The 20,154-nt window shown below is 49.7% G+C and overlaps 1 protein-coding gene and 1 pseudogene across 2 annotated transcripts in view; one reads left to right on the plus strand and one right to left on the minus strand.

Moving 5' to 3' along the window:
* ATP10B (ATPase phospholipid transporting 10B (putative)) overlaps positions 1–20,154 on the plus strand; it is a 234,197-nt gene that overhangs the window by 185,105 nt on the left and 28,938 nt on the right. For both annotated transcript variants that reach the window (XM_036224184.1, XM_016167062.2), the window contains 6 exons: positions 1,732–1,859; positions 3,658–3,910; positions 4,959–5,197; positions 13,684–13,875; positions 15,291–15,891; positions 18,246–18,355. In XM_036224184.1, coding sequence (XP_036080077.1) covers positions 1,732–1,859; positions 3,658–3,910; positions 4,959–5,197; positions 13,684–13,875; positions 15,291–15,891; positions 18,246–18,355 — 1,523 coding nt within the window. The remainder of the gene's footprint in view (positions 1–1,731; positions 1,860–3,657; positions 3,911–4,958; positions 5,198–13,683; positions 13,876–15,290; positions 15,892–18,245; positions 18,356–20,154) is intronic.
* Positions 3,355–3,473, minus strand: LOC118605895 (annotated as a pseudogene).

Here is a 20,154-nt window from a genome sequence, read left to right on the forward strand (position 1 = left end):
AAGAACTCGTATGCTGAGTCCAGAACCCTCTGCCAGCCCACACCAGTGAGCAGCAATGGGGTTCGCTCTGTACTTGCCATTGTCAGAAACTGTACTCACCACTGTTTTTAAAAGAGAACGTCTGAAAGGCTGAGACCTTCCTAGGGCCTGGGAAGATTTTGTGTGTCTCCACAGTAAAGATGGTGAGATTTAGTCTGGCGGGTGGCCTGGAGTTTTTAATTAATATGTTTCCCAGATGTGGCTCACAGCTGGGGAGAGAGCACTTGGAGGGGAGGGAAGCAGGTAGGCAAGAAACCGCCCCTGCACGGCCACCTCCGGGCCCTCTGAGAGGCCACAGGGACTGTCGTCTCTGCTTCAAGACAGGTTTTTCAAGGAGTGTAAGACCTGGAAAGGACATTTGAGATCATCTCACTGTGTCTCCAGAGAAAGGAAGTTAATGATTAAAAGGTCACACAGCGAGATAAGGTGCAGGCAAACCAGAATCAGCTTGGCAGATTACCCAAGTGATAAATTGACAAAGTTATGGGGAGGGGCAGCAGAATTCTATTCTTTCTGAGAACAGCGACGGCCCTACCGGGCCCCTGGTGGCACTGTATTATTAAAGCACTGCCTTTGCGGGAGGTGAGAGCGCTCGCTGAGCTCCATTTCCCGGTACATCATCACGTGTTTACTTTGATTGTGGAAGGTGCTGCTCTTTTCTTCACCCAGAATGCCCTCCCCAGGCCTTCCGGATCAGCCCACCCCTTCCCAGGCTCCAGGTTCTCTCAAGGCTTCCTTCTCCGTGCAGCCTTCTCTAGCTTCTCCCGGGTCTCAGGCTCCTCTGAAGGCCAGTGGCCCTTACTCCATGCAGTTGGCCCTTTCTGCTCTGTAATGTGACTAACAGCTCATGTCTTGTTCCTACCCTGGAACATTATGTTATTCTAGTCTCAGAATAGCCCTATGGGGAAGGTATTATGACTAACTGACAGATGAGGCCGCTGAGATTCGGAGAGCTCTGCAGCAGGTGCTCGATGCCCTTCATCTTATTAATCCTCAGAGGATGGGTGGTGGTGTCCCCATTTGCAGACAAGGAAACAGAGGGTTCAGTCGGTATGAGGTGCTGTTCCTATGAGTCCTCATAGCATTCCAGGCTCATCTAGCATAGCACCTCTCACACTGCGTGGGATTCGTCCCTTTAAATCCAACTTCCTGTCTTGGTAGGGAACTCCTCAAGGAGAAGAACTGGACCAATTCCTTCCTTAATTAATAAATTAATTGGATAGAGGGAGAGCAGGAAGGAAGCAGGGAAGAGTAGATACAGAGCGAGATGGCTGAGTGGATGGATGAATGGGTGGTGAATAGATGGGTGCGTATGTGTGGTGGAGAGAAGAGGCTCTAGCGCAGGGTCTGTTAAGACTTCCCAGCCATGCACTTTCCCCCACACAACCAAAACCAACTGGTGTCCTGCTCTTTCCAACCCCCGTGTCACAAGTTCATCACAATGCAAGCAATCCACACGCTAGTCTCCTTTGACAGAACAGCCCTCATGTCTCTCTGGAGATTGAAACGTAGGGTACGTGCAGGACCACTTTAGAGCTGAACGAACACACACACACACACAGCCGGCTGTGTAGAGTAGAGATGGGCTCCATCAAAGTACACTCATCCCTGGGACTTGAGCAAGGATTGATATAACTGATCAGTGTTTGGACTAAGCGGAGTTTCTGTCATCCTGGCTTTGCCTCCTGTCAGGTCACGGCCTCTGGAATAGGACTTTTAGAGAACACCCTCCCTTCGATGTGCCAGATGCCAACGGCAGCTTCCTTCCCCTGGCCCTTGAGGGCTTCTACATGTTCCTCACAATGATCATCCTGCTCCAGGTAGGGGGACCTTTCTACCTAGAGGGCTGGTACCTGCACCACTTTGTGAAATAAAGAAAAATCAGCGCTGGCCCCAAGAACTAACTGGACTGAGATAGGGAAATAAATGTCCATTGCTTTCTTGTGGGTCTTCGAAAGTATTCACATTCAGGGTAATGTCGGACAAGCCCTGCCTGGTGGAGGGAACCCTGCCCCCAGATAATAGCAGAAGAAAATATTTATCAGGCTTTTCTATAAAGAGTAAGATTATAGCAGTGGCCCATGTGCTCCTGGCCCTTTGCCAACTATAGAACAGGTAAAACCCTAATAACCTGGGGAGAAAAGAAGATGAAGTAGCACACGCGACTACGGAGAACGGTCAAGCCCTAAGCACGGAAAGAAACCACAGGCGAGTGTTTCAGCATTTGACAGAATGAGCTAGGGGGAGAGAAAAAACACCCAGAACTGGCCCTGTATCGGAGAAAAATACAAAAACACAGAGCACCTACGTGAGAGAGGCAGTAAGGAATAAAAGCGTGAATTTTAAAAATCTTCAGCCTCTATAAGAAATTACAATCTTGGAAAAAATGAGGAAATTTGTAGCTTCGTTTTGATGAAGCGTCATCTACATTCAATTTCTTATACTATCTGAGGATCCCTCATTGTCCTCTGATTGGCGATCCTTTTTAAGAATCGGTGCGTTCATTGTTCATTCATTTAACAGACTGATCCTTTTTACATGGGAATCAGATTATACCCCCCGCTCTGCACAGAACCCTCTGGCGGTCTCTCGTCCTTCGAAGTGAAATCCCAAGGCCTCATCACAACAGCCAGCAAGTCCTGTATGCTCTCGACCCCGACTCCCTCCCTGCTGTCTCCTGGCCATGTCCTGCTCACCCTTATCCCACCCGACCCCCAGCCCACCCCCAATGCCCTGCCTTGGCCCCGAACACGCCTCTTCCCACAGATAACCACACGACTCACCCTCATTTCTTCAGGTGTCTGCTCAAAGGTCATGGTTTATAGAAGAGACCCTCCCGGCCATCATCCTCCTCCTTTCGGCCTTTTCTTTATGAGACTTACCACCACCCCATCTATGTCTATTTGTTTACTGGAATGTGTGAGGCCTTCACAGTCAGGAATTTCGTTCCACTCACCGCCATGTCCAGGACCTAGAGCAACATGGGACACAGAAGGAGCGATCAGTAGATATTGACATAGATATGGATATTAGGGGTTGAGTCAGTCATCAGCACTGGGCCTGTAAAAGTAGGCGGCCGCCCTCGGTGTGGAGTCGGGAGGCCAAACAGGGCCACCAGAGCCTCTCACCCACTTCCTGCCCAGCCATTAAACAGCCGACGGGGAGTGCCTGCCTCGTACCGGACATGCCGGCTGAAGAAGGCTTACTGTTTTTCTTTTTTTTTTTTTCCTTTTTTTAGGCAAGGCAACACTTAGTTGACCTCACAGATTGCAAGGACCTTGTCAGCTTACAATCCCTTACCTTTTTTATTTTTTATACCTAGAGCACCTGGTCTTCCTAGGTGGTCTCCCATTCAAGTACTAACCAGGCCCGACCCTGCTTAGCTTCCGAGATCAGACGGGATCGGACTTATTTAGGGTGGCATGGCCGTAGACGACATGCTGTTTTTCAGATTCCCCTGAGAATTCCAGGGGGAGACATTCACCTTTCATTGCTCAGAGGCAGTCCATCCCCTGAGCTGGCCTCAGCTTTCCATGAAGCGCCTCTGCTACCCACCCGCGGGGTCCCGAGATGGGGAGCTGGCCTGGTTCCAACGCACGGGGACTCCTCTCCCGGCAGGTGCTGATCCCGATCTCCCTGTACGTGTCCATCGAGCTGGTGAAGCTCGGGCAGGTCTTCTTCCTGCACCACGACCTCGACCTGTACGACGAAGAGACCGACTCGCCCATCCAGTGTCGCGCCCTCAACATCACGGAGGACCTGGGCCAGATCCAGCACATCTTCTCCGACAAGACGGGCACGCTGACGGAGAACAGGATGGTGTTCCGGCGCTGCACCGTCATGGGCCGCGAGTATCCTCACCAGGAAAATGGTACGAGGACTCCCAGGGCACCCACCCCTCGTCCTCAAGGAATCACCGGCTTTCCTAGGAGTGGTGACAGAGGGCGTTGTCCTGGCTCCCCACAGAGGCCACATGGCTCCGTGGAAAGTAGCTTCCGTATCCCTGTGGGCTTCCTGGTCACACCAGTGCTGTTCCCATCACCAGTCAACTTTCCTTTCTTCACGAAGGCCATCAGTGATCCCCGGTGCGGTAGCTCTCCGGTTGGCCTTTGGTGCCGTTTGCACACAGCATCTTTATCTATCAGGACCGGAGTGGGGACATGCCCCAATCATGTGCCAGTCAGACAGCAATTTAAAAATTTCTTGGGTCACCTTACGTGAGAGGGCAGGCCTACGTCGCGGCACATAGTCATGTTTGATACATCCAAGAAATGCCTTCCATACTAACTGATGTCTTGGATGTGACCGAGGCAAAGCTTTGACCTTGAAACGCCTGGAGCATCATCTTGCATGGACTGAAGGTGGCCCGTAAAGCTGGCCCGATCCCCTCAGCCCCACCCTCCCCACCCCCCCAACACACACACTTTCTAACTAAAAGAGGAAACTCTCAAAAGAGCAGCATGCATGCTTTTGAGTGGGAGGGAGAGAGAAAAGCAAAGGAGGAGGTATTATAAGTCACCCAATGCCCTTTGCCGTGGTGGTAACCATTTACATGGGAGCTTCTGGTCCTTTTAATAATAAAAGCAGCTACCATTATCAGTAGAGTACACTCATCACTCAAACACGCTATATCATTAGGTCTTCCAAAACAACCCTATGAGTTGGGTACTTTTTAAAACCCTTATTGAAGAAATAGAGGCACAGGTTTAATCAAAGCTCAAAGTCACGTAGCTCAAAGTCAGGTAGTACAGCCAGGATCTGAACCTGTGTGACTTAGCTGCACCCCTCTTTCCCCAGTCAGAGCGGCCAGTTCCCTATTTCCCGGAGCAGCTCTTAGCTCCACTCTCAAAGTCTGGGTCTCCTCAGCCGCAGCCCGGCCAAGGTGTGACCAAGGCAATGACAGCCCTCCTTCGTTGCAGCCAAGCGACTAGAGACCCCAAAGGAGCTGGACTCTGACAACGAAGAGTGGACCCAGTACCAACGCCTGTCCTTCCCAGCCAGATGGGCCCAGGGCCCAGCAGCGATGAGAAGCCCAGGAGGGGCTCAGCCTCTGAAGAGGAGCCAGAGTGCCCAGGTCCCCATCCAGCGTCACTTTCGACAAAGGTCCGTGGGGTGCTGGGAAAATACACAGTCCCCCGTGGCCTTCAGCAGCCCCATAGTAAGTCCTCGCCTTTTCTATTTTGAATTGCAAGTGGCCTCTGCCTGGGAGAAGGCGGGTGGAGCTCTGGGGTGTGAAAAAGACTGGGTAAGCCCTTAAGAGTTCTCGAAATGAGAGCGCTCGGTTTTGCAGATAATCCACATATGTATATCGTTGGGCACATACCATTCTTGTTCATTTCAAATGTTCAGTATTTAGAAATTGGGAGATTTCATCCAAACATATAGATTTCTGACTTCTGTTTTGAAAATGGAACTGGGAAAATTCTCCACACCAAGCCAGCATTTCCTTGTGGCACTAATTGGCTTGAATTTAAGAAGCCGACGCTACTCAGACTCGGCATGTGATCTTCCGTTCATCCCAGTCCCCCCAGCCCAGCTTCTCTGTTTATCTCCATCACGAAGCCGAGGGCCAACAGCAGGCCCATTATGCACGTTTTCCCAGCAGTACAGTTGAGACGAAAGAGAGCTACATGTCATGCCCATGTTTCCATAAAGTGGGAAAACAGAAGCTAAGCCTGCAGGGAGATGCATTTCAAGAAAAATGAAAGAATATGTCTTTTTTTTGTGTGACCATCAGTCTTAAATTGTTATGAAGCGAAGAACATGCTTGTTAGAATAACCTAGCACACATCATTCCCTGAGGTTAACTGACGGGCCTCCCATGGTCATTCGACTTTGCAGCTTGGTCTGGGGCTTTCTGCATACGGTCGGTCGCTTCGCACTAGATCCATGGGTACAGCGATCACGAAACGCCCAGGCAGCAGATGAAAAGGGCGAGTTCGTTCCCCAAAATTATACATTTCCTAGAAGTCAAAGCCAGAACCTGGGTCTTCTGACTCCTGCCCCATTTTACTTTCCTCTGCACCATGCTCTTTTGCTAGGAAACACATCATCTTGAAACTTCTGCAGCTACAGAAAAGGCCACAGAGAGCCCCAGCCATCTCAAACAAGATACACAAACTGAAACAGGGACCTAAAGTGCTAATACCCCATTATTAGAATATCAGAGTTTCAAAATGAACCTTTCGGTGAATTTCCTTCAGTCTTTTATTTCCCGCCTTAAAATCACACGTAACTATAGATATTTAACATTTTTGCAGTTATAGTACATGTAAATTACAGGTGCTGGGTTTTATTTACTCTGACAAGCAGTCGAAAGAATTGTCCATATTGCTACCTCATATTCATACGCTGGGACTGGTTTCTGACTAACCAGGAAGAAGCACTGTGAGTCTGTGTTCTGGGTGGTTACTTCTCTGACTTTGATACAAAGTCGAGTTAACTCGCTTCTGTTATAATGCACAGAAATACAACGTTAGCAATCCATAATAATTTGTTAAGACATGATGCCCATAAACATATGAGGAGTGATCTATAGATGCCTTTGGTAAGATTTTTGGTTTGTTTCTTCCTTTTGATTTTCTCAGCTACCAGGACACACATATTGTCAAGACTTTCTCTTCTTTAATTCTGTCCCCTCTAAATGACATGCTCTTCCCCCAGCTCTTTGCCTAAATTCTTGAAGAGTAATTCAGCACATTCTCATTAGGCACAGATTCTATGTCTCGCACTATGTGTATCTTTTGGTACTGACCACAGGCATCCCACGTGCCTGCGAATGCCTCCCTCAGGACGCAGGGGGAGAAAAGGGAACCTTTTCTTTGTAGAGCTCAGTTGAAATGCACAGATTCACTGTCCCCTGTTCAACCTGACAAATCTTGGTAGTCCAGAAAAACTGCACTCCTGAGCCAGCCGGTATAGCTTTACTTCGGGGCCCTTAGCGGATGGTCAGTGCAAGGGACACATTAACCTCTGAGCTGTCTCCAGGTCCTGGATGTCATCATTCTACCTGGGATGGCACTCTCTCAAGGGCAGGTCTATGTTTATTCAAGAACAATAAGGAAATCGATACACAGACTAAAACCCAACTCGTGTTGCCTGGGCGGATGGGAATGGTGACGTGTTCTCACTACAAACTGAGTCAATTTGCTTGCAAATCTGCAGTTAGTGGGACAACAGCATCCCCAGGAAGTTGCTGAGGAGGCACTGGGCTAAGAGTCAGGAAACGCATGTTCTGGTTTTAGCTCTGCTGCCAGCTTGCTGGGTAACTTTAAGCAACATGTAAAACCTATGTCCTTACTTTATCTCCTGAAAATGTTTTGCTTATAACTCACCAACTGGTCTAAATATCAAATGATATGTTTGTGCTCGTGTGTAAGGGCCCTTCCAGCTGCAAATGAGGCACATTTGTGTCAGACGCCCCCAGGTTTTTATCTTGGCTCCTCCATGTATTAGCTCTGTGACTTCGGTCAAGTTTCTGAGCTGGAAATCTCAAATGTTCCCGTCTTCAAAAGGACTGTTGTTCTGCCTTATGAGTTTATTTTGAGTATTTAACTCTTCATGTCATGTGTTATAGACAGATGGATAACTAATAGATATTTTAACAGACTTTTCTGAAGGAAGCTCTTTGCTTTGGACAAATGGTCACATACCTGGAGACATGGAAGGGAGATGGGAATTGTTGTATATACAGTGTCGAGCCCTCTCCCCCCAAGATTCTGGCGTATTCGGTCTAGGGTATTTTCATTTGTGATGATGCTAGTGAGCAACTGAGATTGCGGACCTCCCTAAGCATACCATCGCCCCACAAGAATAGTCTACATTTGTCTCAAATAGGCACTTTCTATAACTCAGAAAACACTGGCCAAAGAGGGTTATTTATGCTGCCTTAAAGGGACCTGACACTAAGTAAGACATCTGCGGGTGGAGTGGCCGATGCTTCAATTAGTCCACAGAGACCGTCTGGGCGACTCTGCCGGATCCCCTGGTTCCCAGCCCCACCCACTCCGAGCAGCTCTCTGAATTCGCTGCCTCTTCCGCCCGCCCATCTGCTATTCAGTTTGGTCTAATCATACCTTGGCACCACCAGTTCTTAATCTCCCCTCCGTAAACACAGCCAGAACCTGCCTCTGAAACCCCTCGGGGTGCCAGGTCACGGTGGAGCACCCCTCCACATTCTAAAGAAGCCCATCTTGATTTCCTTAGCCCTTTGCTCTCAACCAAAACTAAAATGAGCATCAACAGTAACAACAAAAGCCGGCTTTTTTATTTTACTACAAAAAAGAAAAAAGAAAAAAACAAGGAAACATCGGTTATCGTTGCCTAAAATGCAGGGTGGGTTAATATACTTATGAAAGTCGTGGGTGCTGAACCAGTGTTTAATAGGGCTGGCAGATGGAAAATGAAATGCCCTCCCTTTTTTCGTGGTCTGTAAGCAGCCAAGATTTGAGCAGAGTCTTTGTTCAGAAGTGCAACTTGCACAATGTTTTCCAGAACCATCAGACCACAGATTATCTTCCTAATCATAAAATTTGCATGGGGGCCAGTGAGGCTCCTCCAAACTTCACCACCACCTGCTTCTGTGGGCATGGCCCCTCCCACCCCTCCGGAAGGAATACAGTAGAGAAAAGGAGGTGTCTTTGGCCCTCTGCCTCCTTTTCTTGAACTTGGTCTTCTTTTCTATCTCCGGAGGAGATTCGTGCAGCACTTCCAGTCCGCCCCAGGTTTGTGGGGCCAGCCCACATCTACACCCACACACATACTCCCGCTGGAAGGTGAGACAAGAGTCCCGGGTTTATTAGCCAACCACGGAACTTGAGGGAAGTGATGTGGCCACATAGGCAGGAACAGATGAAGCCTATCTCAGCTGTGCTACCCTTAGCCCCCAGGGTTCCCTACGGGGCCGTATGGCTGGCATGACACTGTTCACAAAGAGTGTGGTCTTGCAATATCTGGAAAAACCCCTTTTTGCCAAGCGACTCATTTTTCTCCTTGGGGCTTCCATTCCATTTGGGAAACGCTACCCTTAACAATGCACGTGCTTCTATTTAAGCAAAAATCTACAAACACTGGGCCCTCTGCATTCTTGGACCAAACTCAGTATCATCGAGGCCACAACATCAGTTAAGACAGACATCACTGCCTTACACAATACTTCAGCCTGCAGCCCCTCAGCAACCAGAAAAGTCGTTTCCACAAGAATAATAATACAACCACACGGTCAAAAGGAACCGAAAGGCAAGTGGCAGGAAGTAGGTTTCGCCGCCTCCTCTGTTCCACACCGCCTAAGAAAGCCATCATTAGAAGTTCCTGGTGCCCTTCCCAGAGTTTCACCTACACGGGAGCAAATAAGTGTGGCACACGCATGAGCACGTCCTTCACTGCAAACAGAAGCATAGCATGCACGCTGTTCTGGACTTTTTTTTTTTTTCCGCCTAGTGACTCTTGAGGAATATTTCATAAATGCCGACAGACGTTCGATGGAGCACTGTTCGATCCTATTTTAGTGGCTATTAGAATCCGTTGGGTGGTCGAAGCATCATCTGTTTATAGATGTGTGTGTGTTTCTAGAGTATTTCTTAAAGCATAATTGCTAAATTGCAAATATGTGCATTTTTTAAAAATTTTGATCGATACTTCCGAAGAGGTTGGACCCGTTTAGACATACACCGACAGCAAGGGTCTGCTACCTCTTACCTCTGCCAGTTCTGTGTGTCTCATTATCTATTACTCAAACTGGGATCCTCCGACCAGCAGTCTGAGCACCACGTGGGATTTTGCGGAAATTCCACTCCAGACTCGCTGAATCAGCGTCTGTCTTTTAACAAGATGCCCAGTTGACGTGTGTGCACGTCACGTTTGGGAAGTGCTGGCATGGTGTTTGAGGGCTCAGCCTTTGGCATCAGGCAGAACTGAATTCAAGCCACAGCTCTTTTGTTGAATTTGTGACCTCAGACAAGTGACTTAACTTCAGTGAGCCTTGTTTACTCTTAATTAAAAAGGGAGAATGATAGTAACTATTTATTTCAGTGCTGTTATAATAAATGACGTACTTAGCAAAGCACCTGGCTTTGCTCTCAGTCGTCCATAAAAGTCATCTACCGGTAATAACAGGGTCCTGAAAGGAATAGTGTGAGGTCAGTGATCGAAGAGGCCTCTGCAGTAGAAGGGAATCCCACCAGCTGGGGGCCTGGCTGCCGCAAAGCACTAATCTGAACTGGTGGTCCCACAAGTTTATATTTCTTTTCCTTCCGAGAAATAGACTTAACCAGAGGGCCCAGAAGTGGGTAGGGCACTGCTTTCTCTCTAAGTGGTCTAAGTGCCACGTTTCTACATGGTAATGGACCAGAGGGGAAACCAGTAGGCTGTGGGCAAAGGGAGCCGTGGAGAACCTTGCCCTGCGGAGGCGACTCTGTGGTGACTGGGTAAAGCTTAAGTGACATCTGTGGCTGCTACCTGCAGCCGGGGCCGGCCAGCCACCAGTGCCAGAGAGAAGTCGGCCCTACGCAGAGATTTTTTTTTTTTTTTTTTTTTTTTTTTACTGCATCACCGCAGGATTATGTGGAAATAAACTAAAGAGCAGTTTTAACAAAGAGCCCCCATGAGCTAATCGGTGGTGAAGTAGCATGGGTGTCCTCGATAGGGGTCAGTCGACAAAGGCTTGCGTGCCCGCAGTCTGCCAGGCACTGGGGACACGTCACAGTGTCCGCCCTCGTGGCACGTATAGACCAGAGGGCAGACGGACATGCGATAAATACGCGTCAAATCCTTTTGCCCGCGTCGCCATTTGGAAACGCATGATGCGTAGCTTGGAGCAAAGCAGCGTGTTGCTGGAGGCTGCGTGTCAGGCGGTGCAACGCTGTCCTGCTCTGACCTGGCTCGGTGCGTGGTCCCGGGCAGTTTGCTGCCTTCCTCTCTGGCATCAGAAAAACAGGAAGCGGGGCGTCGGCGTTGATGACCTCCCAGCTTGTTCTCAATTCTAGGTATCTGTGGTAAGGGTTAAAAGCATCCCTTTCATGCACCCCTCCTCCCCGCTGCCCCGCACCCCCGAAATGAAATCTATTTCCTGAAAAAGTAAGAGTGCCATAATCCCCTTTAGAACCTCAGGGACTGCCTACTGAGCCCTGAGGATTAGATAAGCGAGCCGAGACGTCCATTGTGTTTGGATGCCAGACACTGACGACACTGGCTGCCAGCAAGGACCAGAAGCCGCTTCCTTCTCACAGGCACCTCCCCTGGCACGGAGATTGAGAGCATTAATTCTAGAGTCAGACTTGCGTGAGGTAACTGAGGGGCTCTCTCCCACTTACTGTGTGACCTCAGGCAAGACACTTAATCTCCCTGGGGAGCAATTTCCTCATCGGAAATCCAGAGCTAACTGGGAGGATGATAGTCCTCAGATAAAGTTGCTGTCGGACACAGCGAGACAGTGGATGAGCCCGGAGCACAAGCACTCCGTGAATGGGAACTGTCGTTACCAGGGTGAGAAACGGGGCCCGGGTTCCTTGAGTGCTGTTGGTAAACTGATGACTAGCACTGGGCGGAGCCTCGAATCTGGTAAGAGCAGTTCGCAGGAGCATTAATGGGGGAACACAGCTACTTTACCATGACCACAGAAAGGAAAAACCCTAGATTCTCAATCAAAAGGTCTGACATTGATTCTAGCTCTATGTTAACTCACTGGGTAACAATGGTCAAGGTATCCCATTTCTCTGAGTTTCAGTTAAGTTGGGACTAGTCTCCTGTCAGCTTGGGGCTCTTGAGAACCCATGAGGTCACATATGTGATACTGTTTGGATACTGTTTGCTCCTCCACATCCGGTCCGTTTCCTTCAGTGTCCCTGCCTTGCTGGAAAAGCCAGCTCCCCCACCCCCCGCCACCAGGTACCTGCGTTTCCACCTGTGCCTCACCTGTTGGCAGCCCTGAGAAGGGCAGAACCTGACTTGCTGCATCCAGTGGTCCGAGGAGACACAGTCCAAAGACGTTTTCTTCTGTAGGATTTTATTTTTAAATCTCAGCTTGGGTTTCTATTTGTAAAGCCTGCTAGTTCATTGGCCCTCAGTCTTCACCCTGTATGAATCAATCAAGATTCCTTCAGTTTGTCTTTCCAACCATTGACTCTCTTCTATTTTTTTTTTAAATAATATACATATATATTTTTTTTTCAGTTAAAGTTGACCTACAATGTTAGTTTCAGGTGTACAACATAGTGATTAGCCATCTATATAACGCATGGAGCGATCACCCCAATAAACCTCGTACGCATCTGACGCCATACGTAGTTATCACAGTATTATCGACTGCATACTTTATGCTATACTTTATATATCTCCATGACTATCTCGTAACTACCAATTTGTACCTCTTAATCTCGTCCCCCTTTTCACCAGCCTCCCCAACCCCCCCTCCCATCTACTCTCTTCTAAATGTTAAATCGTGAACTCTGAACACTGACAGCAATGGTCTTGCGTGGAAACGCCTTTGCCGAATGGCTTTTGTCGCAGATAACTATCGGGAGCCAGGGTTTGTTGAACTTCTACTTCAAACAAAGCAGAGGTCGGAGCTATAGAAGACACAACTTAATAGAAAATGCAGCCTGTGTCTTTGAGGCTCTACCCTCATCTCTAGAGAGGACATGATAAATCTGAATTTAATGCATAGTGAATTCCAAAGAATGATACAAGTTCCACGAAGATGGCAAAAATTGGAAACCCATGAGTCAGGTCCAGCCCACCAAAAACAAAAAAAAACAAGTTCTCACATCATCTCTGCTTTATCTCGAAAAATCAAGAGACATGGCAGACGTGGCCAGCCCTAGAGCATTTCGCCAGCAGAGCAGCTGCCCTTTTTCAGGTGGGGTGGGACGTGCCCGGCCTCACAGCTCCCACCACCCCGTGACGTCACGTGTACACTGGCCCACTCTCCCAGTCACCTCGCCTGCCTGACTCCTGTGCCCATTCTGAGTTCGGGGACCTGCGACTGCAGCTCAGAGGACAGAAAACTCACTGTGGGCTGGATACGATCTCACAGACGCGTGGTACTGAGCTCGGTTATTAAAGTCGAGGCAGGAGTTTGGTAGACAGGACAGGAGTTTTCAAACCGGGTGAGATCAGGGGCCTAGGAGGGGAGTATTCATCTGGGAGGCAGGACTGCGCTGAGCGTCGGCTTTGAGGAGCGGTGGGAGTAGCGAGTGGACGTGCAGGCTGAGGGAGGGTTTGGAGACTCGGCGACTGGATCAGGCCAACAGTGAGAGCGCTCCCGAGGGCGCGCTGAGCTCGAGCGTGCCCGAGGGAACCCACGTTGTAGGAAAATGCATGGGTGGTACATGTGGAGGTTAGAAGGAAAAGACTTGAGGCAGCACCATCAGCTTAGAGGTCACACGGAAATCCAGGTGGGGGGCTAGAGGATCGGAGCCTGCTCGGAGGCATCAGGAATGAAGGACAAATGGTGGGGAGACACCGAGGGAAGACGCTGGGGGTGTGCGGGGTGAGGGAGGGAGGGACCGAATGAGACTCTGTAATGACCGGGCTCGTGGGAGGGGGAGGGCTGCATCTCCCCTTCCCCAGGCACACAAAGAGCCTGCCCGAGGGGGCCTTCCTCCCCTCCCTTCAGGAAAGGCCCTCACCCAAGCCTTTCTTTCCCAGGAAAAAGATGTGACTCCAGATAAAAACCTACTGACCAAGGTGCGAGATGCTGCCCTGTGGCTGGAGACCTTGCCAGACTCCAGACCGGCCGAGCCCGCCCTCTCCACCAGCGCCTACGTCGCTGACTTCTTTCTCGCCCTGACCATCTGCAACTCCGTCATGGTCTCCACGACCGCCGAGCCCCGGCAGAGGGTGAGGACCGATGACGGTGGGGGTGGAGGGAGGAGCAGGGGTGAGGGGCGAAGCCCTGAACCAGGAGAGAGGACGCTTGGGCCCTTGCCACACTGTCGTCATCTCACTGCTGAGACCTTGAGTAGATCTCTTACCCTCTCCGGGCCTCAGTCTCCTCATGTTAAAATATAACTGGAAACGTTATGTACGAGACGTCTGTCTGCAGGGTAGGTACTAAGAGCCGATATTTACCGAGAACTTGTTACGCACCAGCCTCCATGGCAAGCCCTTCAGCGGCATTATCATTTAATCCTCACAACCCAACAGCCCTATGAGGTATGGCTTTCGATTTCACAAGTGAAGAAACAGTGGCTCAGAGAACTTGAGTAACTTAGCAAGAGATACATGGTTAATACTTGGCAGCGCCGTCTCGTGTGACTCCATGCCATGACGTTATACTGGTCTCAGCTTTTATATGGGAGTAAAATAATTAACACCACGTGTGATATTTTGCCAATTGAGAGATAATGCAGGTAGATGGTCCTTTATACAAGGTTATGCTGTGAATTGTCTAGTACTGAAGATAGCTTCGTCTTTGATTATCCACACACTCTCACCCAAGCTACCTGATGACTGATGAGAATAATTGGTATTACATCTTGTGTCTAGGAAATCAAGAAAAAGAAGATTCTCCCAGACACAAACCCAAGCTCCCCCTTATTACACCCAGACCCAGATCACCTTGAAAAGTCACTTCAGTTCCTGAAAGGTCACCAGAATATCAAAAGTCTTCAGGGAGCTTTGAGAGGCAGGTGGCGTTATCTGAGAAATTAACTCTATTTTCAAGGGAGGAAGAAGTCCCCTTCTGGAAGGACAGCATCCACCTCTCGATTTTCATGTCCATGGGAGGCTTTAGCTCGTGGGTAGCTGAAGATCCCAACCCCTGGCATCAGACAGAACCAGATCTGAGTCCTGGTTCTACCCGCACACAGGGTGATCATGGCCAATTTATTTAACCTCTTTGTGCCTCGGTTTCTCATCCATAAATTGGGATGATAACATCTCATAAAGTCCCTGGGAGGATGAAATGAGATGCTGCATATAAAGATAAAGGCTATAGTAAGGGTGTGGGGAATGTGAACTCTGACTGTGGGTCTGGCTTTTGTCTCCTTTTCTTTCCTTTGCCCCTGATTAGAGGGGCACGGCCATTGCCAATCCCAAGAACATCAGGGCTGGGGGAAGCATCTGGCCTAAGTCCTTCATTTTATAGGTGGGTAAACTGAGGCTCACCAAGGCGAGAAGACCCGCCCAAATCGCAGAAGGCCAAAATAATGCATTCACTGCCAAAATGACCTTCAGATTCTGCCATCAGATTCCGCTTGATACTTTTTTCCGACATGGAGGGTAATTCCTTCCTTCTCTCCTTTGACCTCCAGGTCACCATGCCACCCTCCACCAAGGCTCTGGGGATATCCCTGGAGAAGATTCAGCAGCTCTTCCAGAAGTTGAAGCTTTCGAGCCTCAGCCAGTCATTCTCGTCCACTGCGCCCTCTGACACCGACCTGGAGGAGAGTTTGGGGACCAACGTGCCTACCATAGACTCGGAAGAAAGAGACGATGCGTCCGTGTGCAGCGAAGGCTACTCCACCGACGGTGGCTCGAGGAGCAGCACGTGGGACCAGAGTGAGGCCCCGACGTCTGGGTCGGGCATGTCCCTGGAGGAGGTGCCAGAGGCCCCGGCCCTGGGCGCGGCCAGCCCCGAGTTCTGTTACGAGGCCGAGAGCCCCGACGAGGCTGCCCTGGTCCATGCCGCCCGTGCCTACAGCTTCACGCTGGTGTCCCGGACGCCCGGACAGGTGACTGTGCGCTTGCCCCAGGGCACCTGCCTCACCTTTGACGTCCTCTGCACCCTGGGCTTCGACTCCGTCAGGAAGAGAATGTCTGTGGTCGTCAGGCACCCGCTCACCAGCGAGATCATCGTCTACACCAAGGGCGCCGACTCGGTGATCATGGACCTGCTGCGAGACCCGGCCTGCGGTGAGTCCCGCCCACCAGGGCACCAGGGAAAGGGGGCTCCGTCGTTTAAGAGGCTGCGTGGAGCCATAACGGTGAGCTCGTCATAGTGTCACTTGGCCCAGCAGGTGCCCTCAGAGCTCCGGCCCACAAGACGCTCCCCTCAAAGCCCCTTCCTTCACACACACTGCGTTCCACATCTCGTTGACCTGGAGAAGCACAGGGCTCGGCAGCTTATTAAAGACCTCGGTCTTGTCATGGAAAAGCCTCTTTCACTTTTCATCCCAGTTTCCCAAAGTTGTCTAAACATGGATCATCCATACGTAATTATATTTTTTTTACCAGAATATCCATTAACATACCCTAGAGCATAGTGTGTTCCTAACTCTTAAGTCTTGGAGAGAAGCCACCTGAGCCCAGAGAAGGAAGTGACCCAAGAGAGGAGGCCCAGCTAACCAGCGGACACCCTGGGCTCAGGCATCCTGAAACCCAGCTCAGAGCTCCCTGCCCACTGCCCGCATTCCACGCCAGGCTCACAGCACCCTGGGAAGCCTCAGGTGTCCTTTATCATCCTTTCCCCCAGCCTCCCCGAAACGGATTTTCAGAAACTTGCACCAAGCCAGAAAAATGTTCCAAAGTCCCTACATATCAGTGTCCAATTCGAGAGCAGCATGAATTAGTGTGCAGACGCTTCTCGACTGCTAACGAGGAGAAGACAGTTATGGGACTGTGATTCTCCCGGGGTGGGAGATTCCAGCCAAGCTGTAGAACTGCCCAGGCAGCCCTGTGCCTCCTGCGTTATCAGCTGTGGATCAGAGCCAAGAGGTTCATGGGGATTGATGAGTGTTTAGAATGGGAAGGGAGCTAATTAGGTCTCTTTATCCTCAGACTCTGGCAGACAAGTGAATTCAGCGTTTCTGAGTCAAGGGAGCCTCGACACTCTATCCCTGGGCAACAACCATCCAAGCTGCCCTGGAGATGGTTTTTTATTTGTTCCTCTCCTGACTGCAAAATAGATTAGCGATGCCTCCAATAAAAGACACATGAGCAATGTTACTGTTTACAACTGAGAAGCAATGCTTGGAAAAAGAGGGGAAAGAAATAACTCCCGGTTTAATATATTTATAGTGTTCGAACATTCATTTTGACCCTGAGGTTTCTGGTAGCCTGAGCAAAAAAAGGTCAACTCAAAGGCACACAAGTAGAAGGCAAAAGAGTTTAATCTCAGGTGATGATACCTTTGAAAATAAAATATTGTAAATAGCGCTCAATAAGGCAATGCATAAAGACTGTGCTCAAGACACCAGGAAAAACAGGAACACCTGAAAAATTCGAAAATAATCTTTGGCGAAAGGGGTTTTATAGTGCATAAAAACAGCCTTGGATTGAAATCACAGGAAAAATCAGCTCGCTGGGCTTTCTTATCTTACCGTTAATAATTGTATTTTTAATTTCGCGTCGTGTGGAGGTAAGGATGAGGCACACAACATCTGTTTACTGCTTACGGCCTCTGAAGAGCTCAATTTAGCACCGGTAAAGGATTCCGAAGTTGTTTCCAAGCTCAGCTTTACAAAGCGCTGCACCTGATTAGGGATGTCTGCGACATCTTAGATAAAGAAGTGGTGATGGCATCAATCCCGCCCCATCCCTGCCAACCCCAGATGAAAACCTCTTTATAATCTGGTAGATAAAAAGCACTGAGATTTCAAGAGAAAACAATAAATTTTTTTCTAAAAGAAATAGATTAGGGACTTCATAGAGGGGACTTTGGGCAACACGATGAAATAGTTTTCAGTCTAAACACTAAATGTATAGGAAATGCAAAATATTTTTTCTAAGACCATTTCTTGTCTAGGAAGAAAGGTTATCTCAGCAAACCCACTGTGGCGAAGAACTTAGCAACGAGACTCAGGTCCATAGCTATCTTGAGACAGAGGACAGAGCCAGTGATGGATAGCATCCCCGACACTTAACAGACAGCGGGTCATCCAGGGCTAAACGGCTACAAAGAAACAACTGAGGTGATAATAAGGATTCAGACTTCTGGACCTCCCCAATTCAGCAAGGCTTCCACTGACTGTGTGAAACCCTCTTATTTAAAAGTTTCCAGGTGGTTGTGATGCAAACAGATGTTTAGGAACAATACCTTAGGCCACCTGCCCTCGTTAAGTAGTACTTTTCTCAGTCAGGCTTTTGGTGACCAGCTATAGGGAGCCAACAATTTAAAGACACCTTCCCAGGCACCCTGCCAGCCGGGAGGACTCCCTGTTCCTGGGGAGGGCCATGAGGAGACTGCTCCTCTGAAGCCTTCGGAGCGAGGGATGGGGATCCCCAACTATCTATACGTGATCTCATGGGGGACCCTGACCGTTTGACAGTGACTGATACTGCTGTGGAGAAGAGGGTGAGGAAGATCCGAGCCTGGACGCAGAGGCATCTGGACTTGTATGCAAGAGACGGCCTGCGGACGCTGTGCATCGCCAAGAAGGTGAGACTCGCGAGCGCACGGCCCAACGGCAGCAGCCCTGAGCCGCCGTCTCTGCTTTTCGCAGACCCTTGATGTCGGCCGCTTTCACGTGTTCACGGTTGGCTATTTCGATTTGCCACAGAGGCCCACGGCTGTGACAGTTTTGCCGTGGCAGAAATCTGAACGGCAAGGTTCCTTCCTTACCGATGTGGCTTTCCAGTTTCCTGCTTTTCGTTGTGCATAGACTTGGTAACTCACAACTCATAAAACAAAGGTCTTAATGTTATAATTTTGCCTTCGGTTTTAAACTTTGCATCATCTGCATGAATTTGAAATTTGGGAGATTTTATGCGATCACATTAAAAAAAAAAATCAATTTCTGGTTTCTCTGGAAAATTTAGAGGATCTGGCAAACCGGGTCTCCGTTCTCGAATGGCGGCAAATAGCCAGAGCCACGTAGCAGCCGATCCCTTCGGCGAGGAACGCGTTCTGCTGTGTTCTCTGACTGATCCCAGTCCCCGCTGTTCCCTAGGACTTTGCCCTGGGCCCGGCCGTAGCACATAGATCACCCGCCTCATGTCTCTGCCTTTGAAGCCCCCACGAAGGAGGCAGGAAAAGAGCCCTGAATCCCAGAGCAGGGGTATCCAGTGAGGCATCTAAAATCAGGCAGCAGGGCTGTATATTTCTAGGTAGCTAGACTTATTTCTCCTCCATAAACCCCGCTAGCTCTTCATCTTTTGACGGTGCGTAGTGCAACGTCGGGTTTAAGAGCATCCGCTTTAAAGCCCGACCTCCCTGGGCACAAGTCCCAGGCTCATCACTCACCTGTCGAGTGACCTTGGGCAGTTTCTTCACCTTCCTGTAAAATGGTGGTCACGCCCCTCCCTCGTGCGCGGAGTCTGGGACGGGGGCACCACCGTGCTCACCACTAACGGCGCTCGCTGCTCTGCAGGTGGCAGTTACACCCTCGCCACCTCCTGGTTTCCACTGAAATCGCTTGTGCCTGTTTCGCCTCCTCCAGTAAGACCGCGAATTCCGCAGGAGTGAAAGGCCCACCTGTGTCCTCCTGGTTTTCCCTATAGTGACATGCACAGAGGGAAAACCAAGGAACAGTCAATGCTTGGACAAAGGACTCATTCACCGCCCTAAGAGACGGTGTGCGTGTAATGTCAACAGAGGGGTCTGAGAGTGCTCTGGGACACCACGGGAGGAGGCTCTGCCCCCAGACGGATTCTCCCAGCTCTGGGGCGCCACCTTCAGTGGCAGGCGGGGCGTCTACCAGGCCGGATCTGGCCGCTGAGAGCCTTAGCAGCCTCACCGCTGGCTGCTCCTGCCTGGCTCTCCAGCTTTCAGCCAGCTGGTAGAGCGAAACAGAGCCAAGTGCTTTGCTATTTCACAGCCTGTGCACGTGTCCCTCCCTGTGACCGAACTCTTCCCATCACTGGATCTCAACTTGCACCTCACCTTCTCTAGGAGACCCGAAGATCCCACGGAAATACCCCTCTTCCCAGCGCTGTCCCCCCACCCCGTCATACTTAACCACGTCATCCTCTTTATTTTCTATCCAGAACTCCTCCCTGAAAACGATGCTCTTTTAAATTATTTATTTGAATAATGCGTCTCCGCCTTCAGCAGCACACAAACCCAGGCACGCAGGATCTTGTCTGTCTTGGTCACTGCTCTATCTCTAGTGCCCAGAGCAGGGCAGGGGCTCAATGAATGTTTGGTGATAATGTAACACAAGGATCAATCAATCCTTCATTGACTCATGTATTTTAAAAAAATAATAATCATCGAGGAGAAAGCCACATTTCACTGTG

Source organism: Rousettus aegyptiacus, unplaced genomic scaffold, assembly GCF_014176215.1.
Source record: "Rousettus aegyptiacus isolate mRouAeg1 unplaced genomic scaffold, mRouAeg1.p scaffold_m13_p_7, whole genome shotgun sequence".
In the NCBI taxonomy this organism is placed as follows: domain Eukaryota; kingdom Metazoa; phylum Chordata; class Mammalia; order Chiroptera; family Pteropodidae; genus Rousettus; species Rousettus aegyptiacus.